We start from the raw sequence: 12,087 nt of genomic DNA on the forward strand, positions 1-12,087 counted from the left end.
TGGATTCAAAGAAGGTGAAGCACGTTAATTTCAGGTATCCATGGATTCGAAATCTGGGCGCCATGTTGACAGCAACTAGTTAAAGGAGCTATCATGGGGCTAAGATAGTGGTTGAGGCTTGAGTATGATATCTGTAAATCAAGCCTAGAAATAAGTTCCAAGATTGGTGGCCGGTGGTAATAACTAATGACTTTAGGGGTAAACTTTCTTCGCGCCAGTTATCAAGGAATCGCTTGGTCTTGAAATGTGTATATGTACATATATGCAGTTATGTCTTTCGATATCGTTTTCAGTGAAATAACCTCGAACCCCAATTGATGCGATTATCCGATGTAGTTCATGTAACAAAAGGGAATATATTTGCTTAAGTTGACTGATTGAGAGAAGGTTTCGTAGCTTTCATAAGCTGTAAAGCATGGCCTGTTATCACACGATCTTGTGGTGACCTATGGTACAGGTTGGGATGAGATCTTGTATCCTCGCAAAATATCGGCGTGTGTCTTTCGAGGTGTCAATATTAATCAAGACTTCATGAGGCAGGTTGAAGAAGCTGTTTCACAAGAACCGGACCAACCCGTTGGCTCATCCATCCACATTCTTCAGGGGCCGCCAAAGAAATTTGAGTTGGGTTATGAAGGGTACAAAGTGGATTTCGAAAATACGACTCTCCCCTCGTAGCTCTGCTGCGAGCATATTCCCTTGTTCAAAACATACACCGTCCTCCGTTCGACTGAATGGTTGAATAATAATATAAATGTTTCGACCACCTAGTATTCGAGGCTCCAATAAGAACACAGACCACTTAAAATTCGTGAAAATTTCAAAATACCCTCGTAGGCTGTAGCTGTAGGTACCCGGCACTTGTTATCCGCCCAAAGACTGGGACATAAAAAAGTGTTGGTTCAAGGGCTTCAGGAAGCCGACGACACAGGGTTGGTTGGGCTGATTCAAGCAGTGGTATCCTGGTGCACTGGTGATTTTGACTGGCCAGATATTTTCTGGGCTGGTTCTCCAAATGGATGTGGTGCATCCGCTTCGGCATGATTGGCTGGATGGGGTCCCAGCAACAGGTTGGTCTAATCAAGGTCCGAGTTGGAGGAAAGCCTCCTGCGTTTTCTCGTTTCTTCCCAAACCCCATCTGCAGAGAGTCCACTATTCCAAGCTGAGATGGCCTTTTGCGGCTGACGACGAATCGTCAGCTGGCGTCTCGATGAAGTACTTTTGAACATTACGCTGCTTTATGACCTTCCGATATTCGTTGTTCAGGAGGTGGTGTTATGATACGAAGCGCGAATCAATAATTATTGAGGAGAAATCGGGAAAGATACATATTGGCTCCATCGATCCTGGATCTGCAATTGACCAAGGTTCTTCCATGGACGCTAAAATATCCGAAACCTGTTTCGATCGTGGCTGAAGCTTCTCGGAAATCCCTATCCTGACCTCGAGAAGTGACTTGGACCCCGTTTTGTGCTGAGCATGTTCGACACTAACGATACTTGGACCCAGGTACCTCATCCATGACCTCAACTATAGCCACGCGAAACAGCCGGGCGCTTACAGGGGGCGTCTTTTCTTGAACCTAGGCTTACCCACTCGATGTGGAGAATCGTGTGCAGAGCTTAAAAGATTTGCCCGGCGGACCTGGATGATTACAGCGTCGAAACACGAGTGTATATCGCGAAACGTCCTTGCAGCCCCAGGAAAGCTTGGACAGCTGGTACATAGCGTGGTATCAGTTCCTCAGAGTACCCGTACCCACTACCATCCAATGGACTATATCAAACGTGACTGGGTTGACAGACCATATTTTATGTGGTAGTTATGCATGTCTGCGGTTTGCAGCGCTTGTTCAACACCAATTATTAAGAGATGGGCGCCCTGTTTGCACTCAAGCAGCCAAGATGGCCAACAAGTCGAGCTCTGTTTGCGCTCAGTTTCCAGGTATCGTTATGTGCATCATTCGTATTATTGATGGCATTGTGGACTCCGCCCTCTTCCCTCCGGACATAGATGTCCACCAAGCTTGGACTTCTTTTAAGCCCGATTTTTTGCAAGGGAAAACTGTCTGTTCATGACCACGGTCCCCCAGTTTTTAAAGCTAAAGCGTCTACTTTGATATCACTCGTCACTTGGGCCGTACCTCTGCCGGAGATGTGATGTGGTGCCTCCAATAAGATGTGATTTTCCTGCATCTGGCCCGTCCTTTATGGGTCAATGTTTTCAAGCCCCATTGAACAGGGGTCTGGAGCATTGACTTCTCATACACTTTTGCGAGGCCAGCAGGGAGCCAACATGCCGGAGATGTCTCTGTCTTTAGTTGTTGACCGTTTGACTTAACATCGCACATTATTCGAGCCGTCGTTCTCCTGCATGCCACCCCTTCTGCCATTGAGTAGGTAGCCATATTTTTAATAATTTTCGTCGCAATCCCGAACCCTTTGTTTCTCGAAACCACCATTCTGCATCGGAAATAGATGTTCAATCTTTTAGGCCTGGATCGGCAGAAATAATAATTTGGGAGCTGGCAGCTCATTTGACAGGCAAACAGAGGTTCTTGTTGGGTGTTTTGCAAGCCATAGGATATACGATTCCATCTGGACAGTTCTCATAATTGTATATGGTATTCAATACAGTTGTATTATGGAGCTTTCTCCCAACGTTACATTCTCTTTCACCTCAGGCCTCCTCCCATCGACAGTATCCTGTGACTTCAGAGGAGAAGAAACCAGTCCAAAGTCGCAGCATCACAGGATCGCTGCATGGTGGCTAATGCTCTTTGTATCAACCGTCCGCCCCTTTCGCAGATCTTGGTGACATTGTTTTTTTTTTTTTTTTTTTTTTCTTCTCTCATCTGCACATGAATACAAATCCCCCCTTTCTGGACCTGGTATCGAATGGGCGACGATCTTGACCGTGTCGAGTTTGCTGTCTGTTTGACTGTCGAAGGTCTTTAAAAGCGTCGTAGACTTTATCCCTTATCCGTGATTCAGGTTTTTCCGCTGGTGGACAGTTCCCCTCTCCAAGCACTTTTCTCTCTTCTTATTCTTGATCCGGTTTTCTAGCCGCAGTCATATATCGATCTTTATAATAAGCACAACAACGACAACACAGCAGGAGTGCAGCCTGCGACAAGGAGAGCCAATCTAGGTGATTTGGAGTGCCGAAAATTTCTTGGACATGACATAAGAGATATAAAGAGTTGTTTGGAATTGATTACGAGATACTACAGTGATATGCCAAAAATTCCCTTTACCGAGTTCACGATTAACTGATTTCCACTGGAATGATACGGAGATTACCCACGTACCCGAGCAGATAAGCATACCATACATAGGTTTGACCTCTCCTAAGGCGCCCAGTCAAGTGGCAACCGGCATCTCGCATCATTCTATAGCGAATAGCCATCTCAGCTTCTGTAACGCATACACAAGCATCAGAAGTTGTTAATCACGGTCTACAGACATCTCCAGACGTCGAAGTTCGCTGCAAACGGACGGCTAGTTGGTCGAGTAGAATTTGACTCGAGGATCACCCCTCCACCCACCCCCATCCACGCCCCAGAGAGACCCTCCTTTATCCCGATAGGGTTTTGGTCAGAGTTAGCCGTTAAACTCAAATACCGGGGAGTCCAGGCCGATTTCTTGGTTCCCACCTAACCTTCTGACGATTTGAAATACGCTGGCCAGGATAGAAACTACGGTTCCACTCGAGTGTCTACGCATCATAGCTGGGGAGTCAATTCGGGAGCCCATCTCCAAGCTCTTCAGTGACGTTTTTGCTTGTCTACTATCTGCCCATGGTTGTTATCTTGTTACCAGCTGCAACTTGAGTGTCTCCGAAACGTTTCCACGGTTCGCTCCACTTTTTCGTTCGATCCACAGAAGGCAACTTTGCTCCCAAGCTTCCAACTCAAGCCTAACTCGAGCTTCCTCAAACCCCTCGCTTGAGACTGCTATTGCTACTTTACTACTGCCACTGCTACTTGCTACTGCTACGTAGAAGCCGTAGCCCTAGGGGGAAGCTCTTTCTCGCTCTTCTAGTGACTGAGGAGTTGCTTGTCTCGGGCAGAAAGCTTATCGAGCAAAATTGCCGCTGGGCCAGGTTAACCTTCCCTTTGTAAGCACAAAAGGTTTCTGACGACGCTGCTTACTGCTGAGGTATGTTTGCCATCCATCAAAATACTCTCTGGCCTCGACTCTTCCAGTTTCAATGTAACAGATTTATCCCACTGCGTCCCCACCCGTGATATAGTGCTTCATATCTGTCCCCCATCCCTTGTCGATTGCTCGGTTTTTATATTGATAGTCGACTCTCTTTTTGACACGGAGCTTTTTGCTGTGTATTTTCCTGGACGGAATCCATTTCTAAAACTCCATTCTTATCCCCAGGTACCGCCTACAAGGATCACATATACCAATCCTTGGGTCTTGCGAACCCTTTCTTCTGGAGAAGAGCTAAAGCTATCCTTGGATATTTTGCAAACCAACACCCCCAACACTCTGACCTTCATGAGCGCCACGACATATCCTGAGGACCCTGTTTCACAGCGGCCAGCTCTCCAAAAGTATGTAGGCTCTAGTCTGCTAAATTCTTTTCCTGCCTTTGCTATGGCATTTGTTCGGAAATCATCACTGACGCTGCTTGATCGCTATTTAGCGCGGACTTCCGGCTTATAGTTCGTCAGAATCCAGAGCGGGCGCGTGTAGCGGGGGGCAAAGAAAAAGGTAACCTGATGATGGCTCATACCTTGAAGTTCTCTTCTCGTCAACGTGATGGCCAAGGACTGATGGTTTAAAATTTTTTTTTTTTTTTTTTCCTTTTTTGATATATTCAGAACGCAAACCGGTAGATCCTCCACCTATTATCCAACTGAAAATTGATGAATCGAAAGATCCAGGGCAGTAAGGCTCTCCCTTCAACAATGAAATTTGGTGGTTGGTCACTTACAATGGTGCGAAGGAATTATCTGCAAAGCCCATTTTATTTTCTGTGCTGCACTCTTTATAGTGCAGTAGAGGATACACCAGCAACCGCAGTTCAATCAACAGCTCTTGCAGGAACACTGGTTTCATCCCTCCATCGGCTTAAGGACACTGACAATCTGGGTTAGTGCTGAATTTCAATCTCATGTCCCTGTTTTTCACTGTCTGACATTGGGGTCCTCAGAAGGCGGCTTCTTCGTTTTTGGCGACCTTTCCATCAAGATTGAAGGGGAGTTCAGATTGAAGTTCAATCTGTATGAGATGCGCGAGTATGATTCCCTTAAGAACCACCCTCCTCCTTGTGACTACTAACCATTTTAAATAGAGTAAAGAGATGTGGCGGCTCTAGAGATGAAGTTGTGTTCATAAAATCAATACTTTCAAAGCCATTCACTGGTAGGTTTATACTGCAGAGGGTGGTGTTTTACACTTGCTAATCCTACTAGTCTCCCCTCCAAAGAACTTCCCCGGGATGGCAGAGTCGACATGGCTTTCAAGATCATTTGCGGACCAGGGTGTTAAGTTGAGGATTCGGAAGGAGGCTCGTACGCTACTGTGAGTTCCCAGCTGCGAAATGGTATGCAAGGAAGGCAGAGGGAAGCAACTGACGAAGTATTAGCAAACGAACGTTACCTCGTACAGAACCAGATTACTCTTCTCAACTACCACCTCGTTCACCAGAGCGTTCTACTGCGTCGAATCAGCAAATGGGAGCGACATATCAAACGAATCGAGATTACGGTTACTACAACGGACCTGAAGCCAAGCGTTCACGAAGTTCTATCGATGTGAGCGGTCGAGGTTTGTACGATGGTGATGCTCGATACAGTCGACAAATGGATCCATACCAACCGCATGCGGCCAATCCGTACCAAAGCCAAGCGTATCAACAAGGCATCATGCAAGGGTACACTACTGCTGGTACCGGGGTATCCGAGTATTCCATTCGACAGGCGCAGCAAGGATCTACACCCACTCCCTTTGGCGCTGGTGATGACTCTATGGGGTCGATACGGTCACCTGGAAGTGCGTATATGGGCCAGCAACGGTATCCGTCATATTCGGGTGCTCAAGTGCCATACAACCTGGCTTCTTCGTCACAGATGTCTCAGATGGGCGAATCTACTACAGGCCGGACTGGTTCGGCGGCGAATATAGGGGGGATCGTTCCTGGTCAGTCTTTTAGTCAACCTTCAGGACACATGCAGAGTCCTTCTCAAGTGAGACAAGCTGGTTCTGCCTATCCACAGGGGCACTCACCTGAATCTTCTACTACAGGTTCCACAGGCATGGGGATGATGCCTCAGGCGTACCAGCGATCACAGTACCAGCAGGGAGGCACTACCATTCTCCCGCCTCTGCAATCGAATCGCCAGGCATTGCCGTCAAATGGCAACGGCAGTTCGCGGGGTTACTATGATCAATCCATACAAGGAACTCCTCCTATTCTTCCTTCTCAGCCGGGACCCCCGGCTAATGGTGAGAGATATGGGAACGAAAGCCAGGCCGGCTTCGAGACACCTGGGACACCCGCCAATTCGACACCGCAATAAGCTGTGTCTTATCAGGATTGATATCGGGCTGTCTGTATATTCATACGTCTGATTCCGCGCTGAGATTTCTTTTCGGCTTACGATTCTAACTTGTATTTTTGACATGGGGTTTCTATTTTTCCAGTTTCGTTCGTTTGGATAGATTTGCACTGAAAGGTGTCAAAAAAAGGGGGTTCGGGATCCGGTTCGGTACAAATACAGCTATACCTGGCGCCAAAGGACATAACGGGTTTTCGTACTTTTGCTATTGTTTTATTCTATTTTTCCGTTTCGTTCTTCGCCCATGGGGAATTTTCAAAAATTGCATAGTTTTTCCTCCTGTACATTATTCCCCCTTCCACCCACACTGAAAGGGTGTTCTTTATTACACAAAATCAGTTTGTTTAACTTCAAAACTTTGTTCAAGTTTGTTTCTCTTTGGTTTTTGTGCATTTCATGCTAAAATGGTCTGGTCAATAGGGGACTGATATTTTAAAATTGGCAAAGGCGTGGATTTTGGAGATGGGCGTCTTAATTCATACAGATTACCTTAAAATATATTATATCCCTGATTGGATTGGAGGTTTTATGAAAGTGGTTGGCTTTGCCCCTGTTGACCTACCGAAAATGTATGCCTGATATTATCTATTATTATGCGACTCCAACTGCTGGTTGTCACGAACGAGCCCACCTAATCTTATGTGCCATGTCATCCTGCCCCCCGCGTGCACCATTATCTTGCATTCAAGCATGTCACGTAGCAGTGGATTGTCTCTTCATCATCGTCACCTTCTCAGTGCAGAAGCCGAGCTCACCCAGCGCGACACAACAAGGCAATGTTTGTATGTCTGTGTGTGAGGCGTGTTATGCTGCAGGCAGTTGTTTCCCTGGCATCGCGGTGGTGGATGTAAACAACAGTGTGAACCTGCCGCAGCTAACTAAATTTTAACCAGTTCCTAGGAACATCTGTTTTCGTCCAACCCCCAAGTCTTCAGTTTGTCAGTTATTCGGTACCCGAGCTTTGTTGGCCCCCTGTTTTCTTTTTCTCTCAACTCCGTTTTCTCCTTAACTCGTTGTTCTTTTTGTGGTTGCAGATTGAGCTGTCCTATCCGACTGCTCAGGTTTAACCACCTGCTACGAACTGGTGCAGTGCCAGCCAGGTATAGTTAGTTGTATGATGCCGGAAATAATGGCAACAAAATCTCTCTCTCAGACGTCAATTAATAAGATTGATTTGAGAGGGGAGTGGGATGGTGATCCAACAAGTCATGTCATCCTCCATGCGAAGATTGAGGTACGTAGCCCATGGGTACACCTTTTTCCCCTCCCCTGGCTACTTACCTCTCCACATTCCCCACTCTCACCAACATCAACAAGCAAGTCAGCCCTGCAGCGAGTCTGACAAATGCTTTGAAAAGTTCGTACCCGCGCCAAATACGAAACTTCGTCTTCTTGACTTGAGCAATGAGGGCATTGAGTTGCTAAAGTTTGATGGCCCAGCTAAAATTGGGGGGGAAATTAGCATCTTGCCTCGCTTGCCTGTGGAGGACTTTGATGAAACACCACGGTCCTTATACAAGAAGGGAATGGATTTATCACCCCTCCCTACGAAAAGGAGACTGTTCCCCCCAAGCCCAACAAGCACTGCCAGTGAAATGATCCCTCCATTTGATGATATGAGCTCAGGACTAGAGGACCCATGTTTGCCTCTGGGTGATTACGCAGACGAAGATTACGACGGTGGAGATAGCAGAAGCCCTAACGCTTCAGCTACGAGCATTTCGGAACACAATGAGGATCATTCCGCTACTAAAGGCTTCGATGTCGATCGAGCAGAATGTGGAGAGGCACACGCTGAAATGGGTGCCAGGGTATCTGAGTTGAAAGATGGTTCTGTTATCACTGACCTTTCCACAACGGGAACTGATTGCGATAGTGGAAGAAAGGGAATTTCTACTCGAGCAGTGAGTGATGCATTTAGGCAGATGAAGTCATCAATAATCTCGGTTTCTATCAGCCCGAAGATGGTAAAAGGACCTTCGAGCAAAATTCCTGTTAGAGCAACAAGTCTGTCAAGGCCATCCGGGATAACTGACGAGCTATTGCATCCGTCGGAACCTGACGAGGATAGCTCGAAAATTGCGTCTGCTTTCCCACCAAAATCAGAAAACCCTCAGTCTGGTGGGATGTATATCCCTCGAGATCCTAGACCGTCTCTTATACCGACTACTTCCAGAAACGAACAATTCTCTCCTGTAAGGCTTTTGAATACATTGCCCTCTGTATTGAACAAACACAGGGCAGACCTAGGGCCTCAGCAATTGCCTAAATTGTCTAGCCGGGAAGTTTCACATGAACCAGGAAAGCAGCCTGTCTTTTTTGCTCCTAATTCTTTTCCGCGGCCTGGCCCGCGGGGATCCCGTCGATCTGAGCAACTTGCTCTGAAGAGTGGCGCTGCTATTACTCAGAATGCTGGCGAAAAAATGGAGAAATCGAAATACGTATCAACATGGCTGGAGGAGAGTGAGGATATAGTATCCACTGAGGTCCCTCATTCCCCGCTTATCTACTCTGATGCAAGGGTGATTCAAGCTGGGAAAGACCAGAAAGAAAACAATCCCACATTTACTGAGAGCAAGGATAATATTGACAAGCCAATGAAGTTGCCAAGTCCTTCTCCCTCATCTCAACTTGACATGCCATGGAGTTCGGCGGACGAGTTAGCAAAGAAATGGGCCGTTGATGATAATCTCGGTGCAAAATCTACTATCCCAGTCCCAGAGCTTGTCATAGTGGAGGAAATCTGCCGGGATTTCTATATTCTATCTGCAAAGTCTGCTGGAAAAGCCATGTTTATCATTGAATTTGATATGAAAATAACGCTGGGACCCGCGCAACCGGGCGGGTGGCAACTTCTGAAGATACCAGGTCTTCCTGTCGACCAATACGGGAAGGGAACCTTAAAGTTAGAAATCCCCCACGGCTTAACGAAGAAAAGGCTGGACTGCGAAAGTGATTGTTTACTATATTTGGAACGCATCGACACAGGTTGTATTGCAGATTTCAATTTAGCAAAACCATTGGTTGTGTCTCTGCGAGCGGTGGAGCTTTTGACAAGCGAGTCTCGTGATAATCGCGTATTAAACTATGAAACCAGCGTAACTCTAAACCGTCGCAGAAAGCTTGGTACAAGCGTCATTGTGGAGTATACCGCTGTATGTGTATTGTCTTTATATCAGAAGAGTGTCTCCGCTGAAGAAGGGGCCATTGATGTTATTATTAGTGATGGGCCCGGAGGTTATTTCGAATGGACAATGGAGAATGGCAATAGGGACTTCCGTATTGACCAGAAGCCCGTGAATGCTAGTGACATTGGGACAACGAAGGTTAGGATTTTCTGCCAGGAAAATGATCTTGACCGGTGCTTTCGTATAACCTGGGACATTCCCTACTGGCCATCCTTTTCACCAACGTGGACTCCAAAGCTCTTTTACGAGAAACCTGAGACGCAGGCGGAATATGTTCCCTCATTACGTGGCCGGTGGGGAATAGGCGTTTCAGGAGGCCGGGCGATCGAAGAAGTGGGGATAGGAGAATCTGAATCATTTAACATGAAAGGAATTATGGAGAAATTCGAGACAGGAGACTTTGGGGACTGGGGATATTTGGGCTTGCCAACTTTTGAAACGAGAAGCACGACATACTGGATTGTCCATCAGATGATTCGAATTGTCATATTTTCCATGGTATTTTGCCAGAAGTTGGGTCTTCTTATTCAAATTCTCTGCGGTTATGTCCCAAAGACCCCCATGAAGGTGCTTCTAGCATTCTTCGCCGTTCACACAACGGTTGTCATTAAATATCAGCTTGGCCGCCTAAGTGTTGAAGGTTGTACCGGTCAAACCGCATGTCATGAGCTAGAGTGTGTCCAGAGCGAGCCTCGTCCAGGTGACTTCGGCTGGTTTTCTTGGGAGAAATCCTTCATTGTAGACAGGGGACTGTTTGCACATGTAACCAATGTTGTTATTGTTGGAGGTGCAGGAGAGGTTACTCTTATGGAGCCTGAAAATGACAGTAGCGGAGTGGAATATCCAGGGAGAGAAGGAGGACTGCAAATTGAGGATACAACTCAAATCGACTGCCAAATCAGCACTCCTTCAGTCAGCATCAGTATAGTCGTTGCGGGAAAGGGCGAAAATAATCTTGCATCATCCTCCACCTTGGAGCTACCCTTAGCTACGCCAAATAGAAAGCCAAAGAATAATTCCACAGTCTCAGAACCCACTGCTAATCCAAGCAGAATGAGATTGTCACTGCGGGATCGAATTGATAGGTTTCTGGGCTGGAAAGGTCCGTTGGAGTGATTGACTGATGGCTGCTTCTTAGCGTTAAAAGAGGTTCTTTGTCGTCATTCAAGCGAATGCTTTAAGGTTCGTTTGATTGGATGGTGGTAACGGGGGAGGCGAGAGCACACTTATTTGCCTAAAGATTGTTTATCTTATTTTGTCATTTTTTAGATTCCCATTTTTACAACTAGTTAACTAATAATTAGTTCTACGGCGGATGAGAAATGAATGCGCCCAGCGCTAGTCCAGGTAAGTAAAAGCCTTGACTTAGTCCGCAGACTCCCAGAAATGATAGCAGACAGGGAGGCCATTATTATTGAAATGTTGTGTTCAGCGTTTGTATACTTCAGACAGTTGAACGTTTACAACGAATCGCCAAATTGCCACGAAATCACATGACGTTAGTGAATGAGGTCGTTTTCATGGATGGATCCTGTATTACTTCTCCTTTGATCTCTTCATGGTGAGAATATTCACTTTGCCCAAGTATCTAGGGAGTTGAATCAAGGTTATGTGTTTCGTGGAAATTTGGCGATTCGTTTTCAACTCGTCCACTAGTTAACTAACTACTAGTGACTGGAGGCGTCCAATCTTATGAGACCTTGAATCCATTCCAAGGCGTTGGTTGATATATGCTGGGGCACTAGTTAACCCGTGTATATACTTTTTTTTTTTTATAAGAGAACAGTAAAAATAAACAAACGCTCTGTGCAACTGACCTGCGTTGCGGTGCCACCTTATTATGTAGTGAGCCGGAACCAAGCATCGACCTCGAAGCCCTGGTTCCTGGGGGGTTAAATGAACGATGAAATGGTAACTATTGATGGAATGAACAATGTGAACATGACATGATACGCACTGTCGGAATCGAACCGACCATATTTTCCGTTACAAGCGGTGGGAGGCCCTGTAATCACTTTAGCAATGCCGCGCTTGTTCATCTCTGTTTTCCAAGGCTTCAGAGGGGGGGTCCGCCGCTATCATCATCCCATGGATGATGGACTTGGCAAAGATCTCAACCAAGGCTCACCCAGAATAAAACTGTATTGCAGAGATGGATCTTTTCCAAGTCATGGCTACATAACGGAGTAAGGTAACTAGGTCTTTCAGCCAAGGATCGGATTAATAGGAACCCTGGAGCCCCCTTCTTTTCTTGTAGTTCACCTTTGCTAAGGTTTTAAAGGCGTTTGAACCTATTTTTCATCTCATTCGACAGGATCAAGA

At 46.3% G+C, this 12,087-nt stretch overlaps 3 protein-coding genes across 3 annotated transcripts in view; all 3 read left to right on the forward strand.

The window, feature by feature from the left end:
- PAAG_02670 (hypothetical protein) overlaps positions 1 to 678 on the forward strand; it is a gene marked incomplete at both ends in the record, with an annotated part of 1,612 nt that extends 934 nt beyond the window's left edge. Inside the window, one exon of the mRNA XM_015844712.1 lies at positions 415 to 678. Within this exon, the coding sequence (XP_015701790.1) occupies positions 415 to 678 (264 nt within the window). The remainder of the gene's footprint in view (positions 1 to 414) is intronic.
- Positions 679 to 4,511: 3,833 nt separating this feature from the next.
- Positions 4,512 to 6,538, forward strand: PAAG_02671 (hypothetical protein; the record flags this gene model as incomplete). The annotated part of the gene is made up of 8 exons (XM_015844713.1): positions 4,512 to 4,567; positions 4,660 to 4,727; positions 4,838 to 4,904; positions 4,963 to 5,108; positions 5,170 to 5,254; positions 5,311 to 5,381; positions 5,432 to 5,540; positions 5,605 to 6,538. The coding sequence occupies 8 exons, from the start codon at positions 4,512 to 4,514 to the stop codon at positions 6,536 to 6,538; spliced, it is 1,536 nt and encodes a 511-aa protein (XP_015701791.1).
- A 1,168-nt stretch (positions 6,539 to 7,706) lies between these two features.
- On the forward strand, positions 7,707 to 10,881 carry PAAG_02672 (hypothetical protein; the record flags this gene model as incomplete). Its single annotated transcript, XM_002795150.2, has 2 exons — positions 7,707 to 7,811; positions 7,936 to 10,881. The coding sequence occupies 2 exons, from the start codon at positions 7,707 to 7,709 to the stop codon at positions 10,879 to 10,881; spliced, it is 3,051 nt and encodes a 1,016-aa protein (XP_002795196.2).
- Between the last annotated feature and the right edge of the window lie 1,206 nt (positions 10,882 to 12,087).

The sequence above is a fragment of the Paracoccidioides lutzii genome (genome assembly GCF_000150705.2).
Source record: "Paracoccidioides lutzii Pb01 unplaced genomic scaffold supercont2.6, whole genome shotgun sequence".
NCBI classification, from domain to species: Eukaryota; Fungi; Ascomycota; class Eurotiomycetes; order Onygenales; family Ajellomycetaceae; genus Paracoccidioides; species Paracoccidioides lutzii.